The sequence below is a fragment of the Etheostoma cragini genome, chromosome 21, assembly GCF_013103735.1.
Source record: "Etheostoma cragini isolate CJK2018 chromosome 21, CSU_Ecrag_1.0, whole genome shotgun sequence".
NCBI classification, from domain to species: Eukaryota; Metazoa; Chordata; class Actinopteri; order Perciformes; family Percidae; genus Etheostoma; species Etheostoma cragini.
The window spans coordinates 5,142,869-5,160,014 of NC_048427.1; the positions used below are offsets into that span (position 1 = coordinate 5,142,869).

Genomic DNA, 17,146 nt, shown 5'->3' on the forward strand with positions numbered 1-17,146 from the left:
GTGGGTCAGTTGGTGGTCTATGGAGGCGGGGCTCCTGGCTGCTGATTGACTGCTGATGATCAGATGACTTTAGGATCAATCTGCGGTGAAGCTTGGTAGTCGTGCTATTTAGGCATCACGCTGTGTAGTCTGCTGCCTCTGCAACACACTGTTTAGACTGCACAGGATGATCTGTCTGGCTTTATTGCAGGGGGGGATACTGAGAAGTAAACATGTCTGCAACACCAAGGTAGACAGATAAGCTCCCATAATAGCAATGCATTGTGAACAACAGGGTAACTTCCCCTCAGTATTGGGTCCTGCTGCTGATTTCTTTGCTCATTAGTTTGTGGCTCAGAATGAGGTCAGGAAATGAGAGCGGAAAAACTGAGAGGAATGCGGGAGGGAGTGCCAGCCAGGTGTGTGTGTGTCTGTGTGTGTGTGTGTGTGTGTTTATTTTATGTTTTTGTTCTTTTCTCTCTCTCTTTCTCTTTCTCTCTCTCGCTCTCTTTCTAATGCTCATATTTTCCATTTTGAATAAATGCCCGAAGCATAGCTGAAGCTTGATGTAGTCAGTAAGGCCATTAAAAACACACACACACACACACACACACACACACGTCGAGAAACATGCCTTTGGCTCTCTCTCTCTCTCTCTCTCTCTCTCTCTCTCTCTCTCTCTCTGCATATTAGCTTTCCAGTTGTATTTATTAATTCTGCTCTTTTGACGGTTTCCTGTTCATGTTTGGAAGCAGGAAGCTTTGTGCTGCAGGCCAAGTCAGTTTATGTGTCTGGGCCTCATGCAGTTTGGGACCAAATGAGAACCCTTGTTGTGTTTTCATTGACTTGAGACTTCAGGCAGCTCTCGAGGTTGTGTCTGTTATTTCAAAAATGCCAAATTTTCTCTGCTGTCAGATTCTCCAATGTGAGAACTTGCTGCTTTTTATAATTGTAAGGTCACCTTGGGATTTTTGAAATTGTGGTGGGCATTTTTTAATAATATCTAATATGTTGTAGACCAAAACAATTAATTGATTTATCTGGAAAAAACTCATTGTGAACACCTTGTTCCATTATCTGGTTGTGTGGAGCATCTTTTTGCATCCTTTTTTATTTTTATTTTTTATTTTATTTTTTATATTGACAAAGGTTTTGTCATCATTTTTTTTTTTTTTTATAATCTTAAAAGATAATATCCAAAAACATAATATTCCCAAAGAGTTACAAACAACACAATGGGACATAGGGACATGTCCTAGGTCTACAAAAACACAGAGGAAAAACGGGAGAAAGGGAGACAAAACAACGCATACAGAATCAGACACACAGACAGACACAAGAAAGGGACCAATCACACACGCAAACAAAAGAAAAGGCTACAGCATTGACTTTAAGGACTTTGCAATGCTGTCCCAAGTGTCCAAAGTCTTCCCCGGGGCTCCACCCACACGAGCCGCAGAGAGTGACATCCAAAAAAGAACGGATCAATGTATGAGCGGACAAGTCGTGAGGTTCCAACAGGTTGCAATCATTCTTTTAGCAGCTGTAAGACCAGAAAAGTCAGCACGTTTTTGAGCTTTAGAGAGCTGAAGGGCTGACAAATCATTCACATCAAAAAATTGACAGTAACAGGCACAGTAAACTTAATCGAAGTGGAGATTTTGGTTGCAATATTATTCCAGAACTGACAAACCGGAGAGAACATATGAAGAATCTTGAAATTGTAGTTAATCAGCTGATGCTCTGGATTGCGTGATATATCTGTTAGACCATACATCAAACCAGTCGAGTTCAATACTTAGGCCTGGGAAATCGCGGAACCAGATCCTCTCAATAAGAAGGGCAGTGTGGCCAGATATCACCAAGAACTGATAAAGCCTGGGCACCATACCACAGGTTTTAGGCTGCACAGTAAATGACGTCCGGATAGGATGGATGGGCAAAGCCCTCTGCCAGGTACTTTCTGTCTTTTGATGATGGGATCATGTATCGCTGTGGTCCTCTGTCTCCTCAACAGTCATTCGAGCGAAGGTGGTGGGAGAGAGAGAGGTGCATTCTGGGAATGATGTCTATGGGAATCCCATCAAGAGGATCCAGTATGAGGTCAAACAGATCAAGGTAAGAAATCACTGATCAAATTTGAATCCTTAACTTGATAGAATATCCACCAGATGCCTCCCACTATTATGATGCTCAGACTTTGAGTCTTTCAGTCTGACCTTTTGACCTGCTCGCTGTGGTTTTTGTTCCAGATGTTCAAGGGCCCTAACCAGGACATTGAGGCTGTCTTCACGGCTCCTGTGTCCGCTGTCTGTGGCGTTACCCTTGATGTCAACGGCAAGAAGGAGTACTTGATCTCAGGTGAGATTTTATGTCTGCTTTGTTTATTTCTCCAACCCACACACAAAACAGAAACGTAAAAATGACATGTTGTGGAAATATTTCTCAACTTGACATTGTTACTCTTCACTTTTTGGAGGGATTAAATCCACAAAAAATAGCATGTTAATTAGTGAGCTGTAGAGGTGCTGCTAGGCAGATTCCGCTACCTCCGTTAGCTGTTTCCCCCTGTTTACAGTCTTCGTGCTAAGCCAAGCTAACCGTCTCCTGGTTTTAGCTCCATTCTCAGCCTACAGTGAGACCAACATCGATCTTTTCATCTAACTTCTGGCAAGATGGTGAACGACCGTATTTTTCCAAAATGTTGAACAGTTACTTTAGGCATACACTATGTTTAGGGACATTTAGTCCATTACTTCTTTGGCAGATTGCCATTACATTTTAACACTAGATAGTAATTTATCCAGAAAAATACCAAATATAAGTTTATTTGCTCCAATCTTTCTCTGTTTTATATCTTTGTAAATACTATTTTATTGTTGAAATATAAAAAGATAAACTTTGATTCCTGGTAACTTCTAATGGGCAAATATTATTATATAATAAATAAATAAAATTGTAATACTAAGATGTAAATGTACAAACAAACAGCGAAAGAATAAAAAGACAAAACAGACAGATAATCAGATATCAACCTCCAAGTGGAAACATCCAGGCAGACAAACATGAGATTGGATAAAGACTAGCTGGCCTTTTTGTGTGTTGGAGGAGGAACTGTTTATGTTATTATGACTAATGATACACTGCAGACTAAACCCTGTGGAGACTGGGAGTGACTTTGTCTGGCGTGCTACAGCTTGAGCTCCTGAGAGTTGTAAATGTACATACTGTATATATCTCGTTCACCCTGCTCAAGGTGATGATGACCATGAGACGAAAATAAAATGATAAAAGAAAAAAGATACCAGGCTGATGGGAGCTGGATATACTGTGACTCAGTGACTGTCCATGTCCTTGGATTCAAATCTCCTATCACAGATAAGGCTGCAAGAAAATGTTTAGATTTTGCGACATTAAAGCAAAAGCAAGACTTCACTTTTTTGCAGAGAGTGGGATGAGTAGTTTGCTTCCACTGTCATGTCTGTTTGCTAAATATGAAGTTGCAACCAGGAGATGTTAGCTTAGCTTAGCATAAAGACTGATAACAGGAAGAACAAAAATGCTAACATGACTCTGTCCAAAGGCAACAAAATCCACCTACCATCACTTTTAAAGCACACTTATTAACACATTGTATTGTGTTTCTTTAACTTGTTTAAAACCAAACACCTCGGTTTTGTTCGCTGGACATGCTGGAGACTTCTGTTCAACATAGAGATGAGAGTGGTATCAGTCTTTTATTTAACTCTCCACCTGAGAGTGAATAAGCATATTTCCCAAAATGTCAAACCATACTTCATGTTTTGTATGCTAAATCTGGTTTTATTGTGACTTAAAGCAGCAGAATGAGACATAGTGCAGTGAGTAGAGGAGACATAAAGGATCATGATGTAATTCATGCTCTGGTTTCCCCATCGCAGACAGAGATGCACCCGCAAACACTCGGCCCTAATTACAGAGAGTTGTACGAGGAGGAACTGCTGAAGCCAGCGTTTCCTCTCCCTCAGACTGCAGGACTTGAGCAGTGGGAAAGGCAGTTAACTTTCTGCAGACCGGAGCATCTTTTAAAACCATTCATCCTTTCTTTAGTTTAAAGGGTTAACCTTTGGGAAAGTTCCAGTGAAACGTGAGTCAGTCCCGTCTCCGAGGACATGCTATAAAGACTTCAACATGTTGAGAGTTGCTCTGAAAGACCGATAACGGTAAAGTGAGGTGGACGTGACCTGAGCAGATCTGTAAACTCAAGTTGAAATATCTCCTTGTTTTGACTGGTGCCACTCATGCATGAAACATAAGCACCAGCTTTTTCACACAGAGGACACGTGGTCTGTGTTGATGCCTGCAGGCACCCGTTTGAAAAGTAATCGATTTGATCAGTTTTACCTGTGAATCTGTTGTATGACGCTCATAGTTTGACCTTTTGTAATAAATAGTCTAATATGAGGATTTATATTGATGAAAGCTCGTGAAGCTTTTATCGCTGTCTCGTTCTTTTGCAGGCAAGGCCGAGGCCGACGGGCGCATGCATGTGACCCTGTGTGATTACATCATGCCCTGGGACTCCTTGAGCAACACCCAGAAGAAGGGCCTTAGTCAACGCTACGAGATGGGCTGTGAATGCAAGGTAAGGGAGTAAAGGACTGTCTGTGTATGCATGGCTTATCTGATATGAATTAGTTGACAGAAAATGCAGTTTGATAAGCCAATTAGTTTTTGGTTTCAGCTTCTTAAATGAGAGGATTTGCGTTTTTTTTTCTTCTTCTTGTTTTCTGTTTTTGTAGGAATTGAATAAACAAAATATAATGTTATATAATGTATATGCTGTATATACTCTATATGTTAATCAGTATGTTTTTTTGATATTTTTACCAAAACTGGTAATATATATTCAGATAAGTTTAAGAAAAAATCTGATCCCAAGAAGAGAAATTTGTAAATAAGTAGATAGTAAAAAATAACAAATACAAGAGTAATCAAAGACAAAATTGGTAGGCAAAAGTGACAGTGATGTGATTAATAAACGCAGAGTCAGCAAGTCTATTTTATGTAAATGGCAAATAATATAAATGTATAGTGTATATAAAGTATTGATGCTTAGTGTTTGTCTGGATATTAATATAGAAATATAATAGTAATATGATATTGTATGTACTGTAATAAAACAGTATTATAAGTTATCATTGTTTCACCTAATATCATAACTTGTCTTTACGTGACGCCGCAGTTTGTCCACACAGTATAAGAAGATGGTTCTGTGTGTCTCTGCAGATTGTGCGCTGTCCCTCTCTGCCCTGTGAGATCTCTGCTCCTGAGGAGTGTCTGTGGACGGACATGATGATCGAGAAGCAGGTTCACGGACGCCAGGCCAGCCACTACGCCTGCGTCAAGAGGGCGGACGGCTCCTGCTCCTGGTACCGCGGCATTGCGTCGCCCAAGAAGGAGTTCCTGGACGCCGATGACCCTTAATCAAGTGGCTCGCCTGACTGCCCACTGCACAGCCTGGCTGGAAAATTAATGTAAACGATTCCATTGAAACTTAAGATAACAACATCAGGCAATGTGATTTTATTTTTTAATTTTTTAAATTTTTTTTAAAGGCAAAGCTAATGTGACTAAAATTACCTGCTGGTCCGAAAACAACCTTCAGCTTCTCTTTGTATTTGTTGTCCGTTAGCATTTCAGTTAGACAAAGAAACACGAGGCCGCTTCAAACCTCAGCATTGCTCAAATTTAACTGAGGAGGCTTGGAGGTTGTTCTCAGACTCAGGTTGTTCTCTCTAAAAACAAACCTAGCATCATGAGACATAGACTGGTCAAGTGATGATGTTACTTCCTCCTGAGGCTGGCGTCAGGAGGATATAAATTCTCTGTGAGACAGAGCATTTCCTGCCCCGCAAAGTGCTTTAACCGCTCTGCTCTCCAACTTCACAAGTCAATCCCGTTCTACAGACGATCATTCGTTACCCATCGTGTTTCTACTTTTATTACCTCATTCTCCATTTTATTCCAAAGCCAAATTCCAAGTTGCCTTTTTTAAATGATTGTCAAGCTCTCTCCGAACACTATCCGTAACTGCTTCCCTCATCTTCTCTGCTGGGAGCCGTTTGGCTACTGGTGACGTCAGACGCCCGCTGCATGCGTAGCTATTTTGTTAAAAAAAAGAACATGATCTTTCCTGGTTGGATTAGGGGGAAAATCTTTTCTTGTGGAGATTTCTGTGGCCGTCACAAGCCTCACTGGACCAGTCTATGCTGCGTAAAGAAGAGCGCTCTAAATTTAAACCTGCTCATGAGGTAAAACACCAACTCACCGCCCCACAGTCCAATCAGAAATATCCAAAATGTCTCTCATCTCGTCTTCATCCCTCTTTGTTATCCCCACTATGTAGCTGTACAGTACCTATGCATATACTTTTGTTGTTACTTGATGATTATTATTTACTGCTTTAGAACTAGATTTGCACTTTTTGAGGATGAGTTCCAGTAATGACAAGAGCCTGAACACTCTGATGTGACAGTGATTATAGTTCTCTGAGACCGACAGATCCACCTCAGGTGCATATTTCTCAAATTTTGAGTGCTTTTGGTGATCCATATTCACAAACTTATTCTCGCAATCTTTGTCATAACAGATAAAATAGTAACTTACTTGCAATCGAAGAAAAACAAAAAAAGTAGCGTGTGAGAGGTCGGGATATAAGGGATTTCTTTGCAGATTTTATGTGTGAAAGACAAAAACAAAAAGAGCTTTGTCGGGTGTTATTTCAGTGTCTTTGTATTACCTGTTGATTGTAAATGCCAACAGCAGTTTCAGGATTTGCCAATATATTCTCGCAGACGGTTCATTTCATGAGTAATTAGGTCTTTACATGCTCAATGTTAGCTTTGACTCGTCTTTCCTGCTCCTTCCAGTTATTAATGAAAGCATCATCGCTGTCATAGAAAGCAAGTTACTTAATTGAAGTTTACAGTGCTGTTTTATACACCTCAAGCTACATTAACAAAAAAATATATATATGATGGAGTATTAGAGGCATAATTTAAAAGTAAACTCTTTCCATTTCCCATTACTTTGTATTTTTTCAGTGTTATTATTATACCTGTCATGATTTTTGCGTGTTTTCGCTCTTTGTCTACAATGTCTTTAGCTGTAGTGTCGAGGTGAGAAGGTCCTCTTGCGCTGGAGTAACGTGAGAGTGAGAGAGTTTAATCCTTTTTGGAGAGGTGTTGAGAAATGAGAATTGGGTTCCTTGTGTGAATAGAGGACTGTGCATGTGTTTGATGCTTTGTGTAAGTCCGAGCGAAGGACAAAATATTCAGTATTATCAAATAAAAAACACGTTTGAAAAAAAAGAAACACTGCCTTTGTGTCTTTTTGGACCTTTGCTGATGCAATTTCAGTGACGTTATGCCGGCTAAAGGTATGGAGGCCCAAAGTTTTCAAAAATGAGTAAATGAACACCGTGATACTTTTTGAAGCAAACCTTTGCTTTATGCTAATTGTTGATGTTTGCACAAAGCAAAGGGTTGTTTCATATTGTCATATTGTATTTATTTAGGCATCCCTAAAGTATTACTGAACAGAGTAGTCTTGATATTTGAGCAGTTTGGTTTCAAAATGTTTTTTAATTTTAATTTTGCAAAGCTACCTTTTCTAGTAACCGTTTTATTTCTTACCATTACACTCATCATTAAAAGTCCATTTGTCATTCAAGGCAAACAGTGCAGAGACAGTTATGTAATTGGCTTTAGCTTTGGTCTGAACTGTTTGTGGAACAGCCAATCACATCACCGGCTCCATGCTGTTTATCACGATTGACAAACGGGACATGATGAAAGAAAATAGTCTTGGACAATGGTGTGTTGAAATGAAAACAGACACTTTTAAGGAAGAACTGGTAAAATTAATTAATGAGACCGGTCTGCTTTGTGAGGCCGTTCTTTGGCCCGGTGGTGCTTTGAGCTAAATGCTTAAATCAACATGATAACACACTCACAAAGACAAGGCTAACATGTTGTTGATGTTTAGCAGGTATATAATGTTTACCTTGTTTAGCATGTTAGCATGCTGACCTTAGTTAATTAGCCCTAAACACAGCTGTGTCAATGTATCTGGTGATAGCGTTAGAGGAAAGGTTAAAGATTACCAAAGATATTAGAATTCATCTTGAGGGGAACATGAATGTCTGAACCCTATTTCATAGCAATACATCCAATATTTAAGATATTTCAAAAGGGTGGACAGACTGTCTAAAAATGACCACTGTTACGTCATTTTATTCATGATTATATATTTCATAATGTCTAATTTAAAAATGTTTCATCTGTAGAACTTCTGAATTAGTTTCTATAATGAGTTGCTTTTAAATTCTAGATTTAACCTCAAAGCATTTACAGTATAATGTTGCTGTTTTTAGCAGTCAAACCGGGCCTTGATTTGGCGGCTGTTATTTCCCACTGTGAGGGACGTGTATGTATAGTGGAGAGGATGTGCTGGGAAAAGGGCAGGCCAATATTCTTGAAGAGATGTGGTAGGCTAATTGACTCAACTAGGAAAATATTTGAGAAATGTGCAGGCAGAGCCCAGACCAAGCAGTTTTGTCATCTCTGTTCATTCTCTCCTCGATGTCAAACAGGATTGTAATAATCATCCAGTGTCAGAGCGGATTTCACTTCTTCCTGAACTCAGAGGTCATTTTGTCTGAGCGAGAGTGTGAATTCAGGTATAAGTGTATTTAGATAAAATGGACTGATGTGAGGTGTGTACATGACTGTCCTCGGTCACTTCTCTTAAATCAACAGTTGCTTTTGATTTCCCTTTTTTTGTTTGAAACCCAGTTGGGTAAAGTCGGTAATTTGTTGATGCAACCTCTGATTTGCAATCACGCTTACCCAAGACAGTGAGGACAGAGAGGAAGGGACACAGAATGTAATTGTAATACTTAGAAAACACACATAAATAAATGTGAGGAAATGAATTATGAATTAAAGAAACACTTAAACCTTGACACTGTTGGCCTAAGGCAACAAGAAGTCTTTTGACTCCCCACAGCTCCCACTCATAAATATTTAACTTTTTACTCATTGTTATATCTGGTAGTATCTTTCAATTGGATCAAATGATGAGCTGAAGAGAGTTTTATGTCGCGCTTTGGGCAGAAACACATGAATAAGGTAACATTAATGTCACTATTTTACACATTTAAATCAAGATAACTTGTTGGAAAAATGGCATTTTCATGAATCTCTAAAGAAACATAATTGATAGTTCCATTTTTTCCCATATATATACTTATATATTCCTTAATTGTGACAATGTCAAGCCTGCCATGTTCAATAATAAACTCCATTAGGTTTGATACTTTGCTTTACTTTCCATCTTGAACAGCTTCATACTTCTAAATTAAAAAAGGGAATAGATATTGTATATTATTATACTACATAAGACCGTTGCTTTCAGATTCAAATAAATATTAAACCTGTCATCAGTTTGTAAAACTATTACTAAGGTATAGATAAGGGTTAAATGTGTATAAAGTATGGCAGTTAAAATTAGCCATGCGTTGACCGGCTTCAACATTACCAGTAATGTTATGGTAATAATAATCAGATGATACAGTATGTGACATGGTAACATTACAATAATGAGGTACTTTTTCCCTAATGCTTTTATACTTTTAATCAAGTAAAATTTTGAATGCAAGACTTTTACTTGAGTATTTTACAGTGTGAAAGTATCTGAATACTTCTTCCAACACTGGTGGACAGTGACAGTGAGGGAGTATGATGCATCGTTTTAGATTAATACATTATCAAAAGGCCCCAATCTTATAAAACATTGGAAATATTCCCTTGAGTAAAGACATTAATCAGCATTTCTCCACGTAAAAACAAAACATAATTTGACAGTTATGCAATAGATGCATGTAAAGGATGCAAATGACTTTACCTGATAAAATAAAATGATTTAATTATGTCTATCAAAGCTGCAGGTAGCTGGAGTAAATATTTCTTGCATTTAGCACAACCACTGTCCTGACTCCCTTGTAGTTGTGATGCCACCCGGTGGCCCCCAGAGGACACAGCAGCCTCTTCACACCTCACCACAGACATCAACAAGCCAAATGTACTTCTACTCTGATTTATATGTCTCATTGGGTCACAAGTACACTCAGTGTGTTTTGCATTAAAATATATGTAGTGAAGAATATAACATGTAACAATCAAGGGGGAAAATACCAGCCTACCATCACATTAAAGAGACACACACAAATACACAATAGTGGAAGAAGTACTCCGATATTTAAAGTAATAGTAGCAAAGCCACAGGTTAAGTTCTTCATTCAACATCTTTACTAAAGTAACAAAGATTTAGCATCAAAATATACTTAAAGTGCCCTTCATGCAAAATGACCCATTTTAGAATAGTTTTGTATTATATAATTTATTAATAATCATTGATGCATGGATGTGTACATCACTATAATGTTGCAACTGGTAAACGTATTTACTGCCAGGTAGCATGTGTGTAAATTCACCAAGTGATCAATACAGTCTTATCTTCATATGTAATAATACAGCATCATTTAGTTGTTGATTTACTTTTTCATCAATCAGAATTCTGCAAAAGTAAAGTTTTTAAATACATTTAAAAAAAAAAGTCTACTTCTACAACTCTGATTTATGTAACTTAAATACACACATACTAACTTATAACAAGCCTGAGAAGCAACTTAAAGCACAAAAAGAATATTCTTGACTATGTTGCTAATGAGGGTGTGGAAATATTTTACTGGCATTAAAATAACATGTAGTTCATCTATAGTATACCACCCGGCTTTCAGAGGATTAGATAAGGAAGACAGACATTCTTGTGAGATGCTACAAATCTGAATCCATAACAAACTTCCCAAAAATTGTTTGAAGTTTTCTGATAAACTGTGTTATACTTTTAATAATGTGAGTCTGTATGCAATAATAGTTCAAGGTGACATCATTCACACTCACATCATCTGAATAATTTGCACCAGAAGACATAAGTCAGATCTTGTTGTACTTCCTTCTAATGTGTTGCAATGGAGCTGAATTATTCTCCAAACATGTCTCTCTCTGTACTATGAGGGTTTCATCTTTTCCAAGGTCCTATGCCTCCAATCCTTTTTTTTTATCTCGTCTACTGTCTATCATACTGCCATTTCAAAGATTGCTTTGCAGCTTTTGTTTAATTGTCTGGGATGTTATATCTGCCATAGGCTCATTTCATTAGATACTTATTCAGGTCTTTCTATGAGCACTGTGTCCGAACTGTGCTCCCTGTAACACTCACTTCTGGAGTTCATCAATTAAAGATATTAAGATCTCACATATTTAAAGCAAAATTATCTATAAAATATCATGACATTGACCCAAATGGTCATAAACCTGACGGTCAGAATTCCCTTTGTTGTGTATGTAGGATTTAAAAAAATACTAAATAATTACTTAAACATAAATACTTAAATAAATGCTACATATTGTAGATGTGCAGATTGTCCAAGGTGAAAGTAAGCTGCGCCCCCACACAAACTATTCTAATTGAATGTCTTTCAATCACTGAAAAATGTCAATAGGTGGACAGCAGTTCAGGCTAATCTGCTACCTTACACCTGATAAAATTCAGATCATGTTTAGCATTCTTTTAGAGTCTACGTACTAGTTTTTGACCTTGTCTTTTAACTCTGAATTCCCCTCAACAGACTTTATGACAAACAACCTCCCCCACGCCTTCCTTTATTAACGCTAGCAGCTTAAACTGACAGTGACTGTTTCTAAAACTATTAGATGGATTTCCTTATGCAGATATTTTTGTTCTCCTCAGAATAACTTGTATCCGCCTTTTGTGGTCCCTTAACATTTAATCTAGCCCCATTATCAGGTCAAACAGTGACACCATGTTTGCTTTAAATATATTATAATTTATTCAGTTTGGGGAGTAAATATGATGTTAAATACAAAAAATGTTATTTCAATAATTTTTATTAAAGGGAGAAAAAAGAAAAGACGCAAACAAAAATCTGCCCCACAAGCTTTTTAATGAGCAAGAAAAAGGTTAATGAGGTTTCTTGGTTATCACCATAGTTATTACACTTTCTTTTTTTCTTACACTTTTTGTAGTTGTCATGACAACCAGATGCATTTGAGTTAGGAGTGAGCTTTTCTAAAATGAAGTAAAAATAAGGTTGAGCACACCGGATGTATGAGACTCTATTTTATTTTTCCTTCAGAAGACACAGAGACATAAAATATGAAAATAATGTAAACAAGCATCTGAAAGTATTGAGATTTCTGTGTTGTGATTTTATTTCAAGCTTTTTCTGACTTGCCAAAAACATTAATCACCCTACATGTGAGTCAAACAACAGGAAGGTGACTGTTGGCGGCTTTCAACCCAATGCTGTTATTTTCACTTAGTGGTACATTCACTCAAGTACTCATATTTATGGTTTTACTGAGTATTTCCATTAACCCTTTTACTGCAATTCAGTTGGAAGTATTGTAGTTTTTATTCCAGTCATATTCAAGTTATATATTTTACATATGTTAAAAATATGATCAGTTTCTCATGGAATAACAGTATATTCAACATTAAAAGGCTCCTTTTAGTGTTAATGACACCGTAATGTGATTCTTAGTGACTTCCAGTGTATTTTCACTGATAGACAAGATGATGTTGATTTTGTGTTCACATGGTCTGAGCAGGCAGTCCAACACAAGAAACTAAATCCAAGTGAATATATTTCCATTATGATCCATGAATATATGAATATATATATATATTATGAATATATGATCCATTTGGACACTGTGGAAAGTTTTTCTCTCTCATTGTTTTCATTTTATATGCAAATCACACAAAGGATAATTTACATTGCACCACCTACTCCTCTTTATTTTTCAGTACCAACTGCCTCCGGGGACATCTGGTTTCAGGAAATAATTGTATAAATAAATGTATTCATACAAACTTACTGTATTTTGTGAATCCTAAATCTTATGAAGCCACAAAAAGATGTCAAAGTTGAACATGATATTCCTGTTTGTCAGGAATGTGAGGTCAACAGAAAGAGGTCAGCTCTACAGAGAGGAAAGGAGATAATCAAAGACTCAAATAGATTTAATGAGTGAATGAGATACATGGAGTGATGGATAGGAAATGTAGTGCAAGTGAAAGTATGGAGAACATCGAATAATAAGGAACGATATTGTATATCAGACGTGCGAAATCAAATTCAAAGGCAGCCTGAAGCGGCAATGATATCACACTGACACCTGAAATGGCCCTGGTCCTTAACAGCAGATGCAGCATATAAATAGCCAGAGTTCATGTATGTAGGGGAACATAGAGCAGCAGCTGAAACACTTGCTGTAACAAAATGCACACATTGTCACAGTGAATTATTATAAGACATGTGCATTATAGGAACATTTTAATCCTTTAATGAAGTCATTCTAATCAGTTGTAGTGATACTACTACTTCTACTAATACTAGTACATAAATAGTTACATTTGTATTAATGCTGCTATAACCACATGTGTGCTGATACTTAATCAGCTAAATGATCAATCAGGTTTTGATTAATAGTTGCTACCTCTTCCACTACAATGAAGTCTACATTTACCGCTTCTGCTTAGACCGTTTTAACTTTGTTTTTTTTCACATACAACAACTAATACTGTCACTTCTGCCAAAACTCTACAAGTATGACTACTGCGTGCCACTGCCACGTGAAATCCATTTAGCAGCCAAAACAGATAACCTTAAACCTCCAAAGAAACAAGAGCATGAAACATTTTCACATGAAAGTACTTTTTATATACTTACTATACTCAATTACAAGGTATTAATATATCTTTCACCACTGATATGCAACATAACATGAGATATGTACATGTGTGTTAGCTCAGCTCTGATTAAACTAATAGGTCCTCTTTTGTGTGTGTGTGTGTTTTTTTTTTTTGGGGGGGGGGGAGGAGACAGGAGGATTGTGTGTGTCCATTCCATTTGTCATCACTCCCAGGAATACATTAACAACTGTTCAAAGTGACACAAGCAAAGTCAACCAAAGCAGTGGGTGGCTGTCTATAAATACAGTATATGTCTCATTTTCATGTGAAGGATGTATTATATATAACATGTATTATAAGGTTGACAGGTTTTTGTGTGTGGTAAAAGTGTGTTGTGTGTGAGGCGGAATTCAGGAGTGAGGTCAAGTGCATGAACACGAGGGAAGAGGGAGGAGAGAAAGTGAGAGTGGAGAGTGTTTTTTTCCGAGAGTCTGTCAGAGTCTGGTGGCAGTCGGGAGGGAAAACACCAAAAGCCCAGCTTTTTAAAGAAGCTTAGCTTCCTGCCAAGGCCAGCTTGAGCATTTTAGTCGAGCATGAAGCCGGCTTAAGAGGGGAGTTGCCTGCACAGAGATGCTGAGAGGATACCGTTAGCCTCGAACGCAGTTTTGTCCCAAACTCCTAATTACTCACTGTGTTGTCATGGGGACTGTAAGTGAGCTGTGTGCCTCCAGTTTTCAGGCATTTCTCTGTGCTACGGTGCGTCCAGGGGCACCTGCTACAGCCACAGGTGAGTGTTGCAAAAATAAAACCTTGTTTCTGTTATCTTAGAAAATAGAAATGTGTTGTTCAGTTTTTGTGTGAAAAACGTGCGTGTGCCTTGATGAGTAAACCTTCAGTTTGAGTTGCTTTCTCTTTTCTCATTTTTCACGAGTTTAAAAGTGCTTTGTGAATCAGTGGACATCCTTATTACTTGTCTTTTGTAGGTTTTGTGCGACCGTTGATAGCCTAGAAACAAATGACAAACATGTGGAGCAAGACTGGAACAAAATGCCATCAGTGTTCAGTTGCCGTGGTGATGTTCTGTTGTGTGCGTGTGTTTGTGTGTGTGTGTGTTTGTGGGTTGATTTGACAACATGACGCACAGACATCCTCCTCTGGTCCAGGATCCTCCTCTACAGTGGGTGCTCGAGTGACATAATCTCAATCGCTGCCCACTGATCTCCCTCTGTTCAGGTGCTTTCACACTGTATCAATGTGTTCATTTGAAAGTCATTCTTACGCAATGAAAGCAGCATGGGGCTGAAGCAGGTTATTTCCACTCACTGTACAGCTTTTGTGAGCTTTGTTTCTGGACTTGCCCTTTTCTTTTGTTGTCATTTCATCTGCTTTCTTCTTTTTAATTTTCCCATCTTCATCTTTCTCATCATCAAGAAACTCTGAAACAGTGTTAATTTCACAAATAAACCCTTTAACTGGGAGGCAGATTTACTCAACAAGCTATAGCTTCTTTTAACAATTATCTATTACTAGGTATTTTTTATTTTCTTTCTTTTATCTTTTTAATGTGTGATAGCTGTTGTATGGTGGTGATTATAATGATGGTTAAATATAGAATGAATTGGTACATTGAGGAATTATGTTTTATTATTCTCTATCATCATCACTATTATTATTATTAGTATATATGCCTACTTGTATTTTAACAACTGTCTTACTTTTTTATGACCTGTATATTCTACATACTATCCCCCATTATCATTTTTAAATTATTTTTTTCTTCTGTTTTTTTTGTTCTTTCTTTGATGTTTTCTTTCTTCAGACCCATACAATCATAGTCAAAAACACATGCCATATGTAAAAGACTTCCCCAGAAACATTCAGAAAGAAAAGAAACACAAAATGATTCATATCTTTTACATTTACTATAAAACGTTCATTTTCTCACTCATCTCTAGTCATGCTGATAGTTTTGGTTTAACTTATCCAAAATTTTGGGAAGCAGAATCTGTTTAAGAGATATTTGACTCCACCTCAAATTATCTTTCCATGAGCTGACCCTTTAAACTGTTAAATTGCAGCAGTTCTTCCCCGCCCCGCCTCAGCATATCCTGTTTTTGGTGTGTCCAAACTCTGAATAAAGCACTGATTCAAGCGCACAGCTGCAAATCGTTCCTCTATCCTTTCCTACATTCTCTCTTCTCCCTTCCTCTTTCCTCACACACAAGCCGTGCACCCATCCTCTGATATCAGTCCCGCTTCCTTCACCCACTGTCTTCACACCCATTTATATAAATAATTCTCTTTTCTTCAGCAGGTGGGTGGATATTATTTTATTTATCTATTTTTTTGCTTTTGACTTGTTGATTCGTGGATCCTCTTCCTGCTTGCATAAATGCACTTCCTCACCTTGTACACAACAGGGTGGAGTGATAAAATTGAATGAAGTGGAACATTTACACATACAGTGTCTCTCGGCAAAAAGACATACACAATTGATGTTGTGACCATGCTGCTGCTACCAGAGATACACAATATTAACACACATCTATAAATACACATAGACGTTAGCATGCAAACACATTCGTTTTTTCATTTCTCTTTTTCTCTCTACACACATAAGCTTCCACCACAGAATATAAATAGGTGAAATAAAAAAAAAAAAAATAGGAAAAACAAACAATACAGGCTTCCACTCTACAATAACTTAGAGTCAAAAGAACAGTAAGTTACTGATTCAAGTCAGTTCAATTTTTTTAATATGTCACAATTATGACTTAAAATGTCATAAACTTAACTTCAAAAGTCACAATTTGTATTTTATCATCTTGACTTAGTAAGTAAAAATTGATTGTCTTTCAGAATTCAAACCTACAAATGTCTTTTGACAGATAGATGGATAGACAGATGGATAGATAAATAGATAGATAGCTGTATAGATAGATAGATAGATGTTTGTTTGTTCTTATCCGCTCTCTGATTGGCTGCTGCCGTTGAAGCCACGCATACGTCATCCTGCCCCAACACCGGCTGTCTCTCTGCACCAGACAGTTGTCATTAACTGCAAGTCTAACGGTAACTTGGAGGAAATACATAGCTTCACCTTTCGATCTTTAAAGTTACTTTAAATTGACATATTTAACGCAGTTTTCTAAGCCAGCGTAGACCTACAGCACAAACATGGTATTAAAGTCGGAAGACGGAGTTGGTAAGTTGGCCTTACCCCGCTTTAGTTAATGTGAGCTAGCTAACCTAGGGGCTAACGTAAACCGGTGTTCCGGTTTAACGAGAGTCCATGTTAACTGGCGACCGTCAGCATAAAGCGTCTGTTGTTGTCGTAGTTACG

The 17,146-nt window shown here is 37.7% G+C and overlaps 2 protein-coding genes across 3 annotated transcripts in view; both read left to right on the plus strand.

Annotated features, from left to right (window-relative positions):
* timp2a (TIMP metallopeptidase inhibitor 2a) overlaps positions 1-7,331 on the plus strand; it is a 10,777-nt gene extending 3,446 nt beyond the window's left edge. The window contains exons 2-5 of the mRNA XM_034859498.1: positions 1,997-2,097; positions 2,232-2,340; positions 4,479-4,603; positions 5,248-7,331. Coding sequence (XP_034715389.1) covers positions 1,997-2,097; positions 2,232-2,340; positions 4,479-4,603; positions 5,248-5,445 — 533 coding nt within the window. The 3' untranslated portion in view covers positions 5,446-7,331. The remainder of the gene's footprint in view (positions 1-1,996; positions 2,098-2,231; positions 2,341-4,478; positions 4,604-5,247) is intronic.
* Positions 7,332-14,502: 7,171 nt separating this feature from the next.
* The window catches only part of cyth1b (cytohesin 1b), a 14,624-nt gene continuing 11,980 nt past the window's right edge, over positions 14,503-17,146 (plus strand). The window contains exon 1 of one of the 2 annotated variants that reach the window (XM_034859466.1): positions 14,503-14,590. In XM_034859466.1, coding sequence (XP_034715357.1) covers positions 14,503-14,590 — 88 coding nt within the window. Of the gene's footprint in view, positions 14,591-16,980; positions 17,009-17,146 lie in introns of those variants that run through there. The other variant, XM_034859468.1, reaches the window with a different exon arrangement.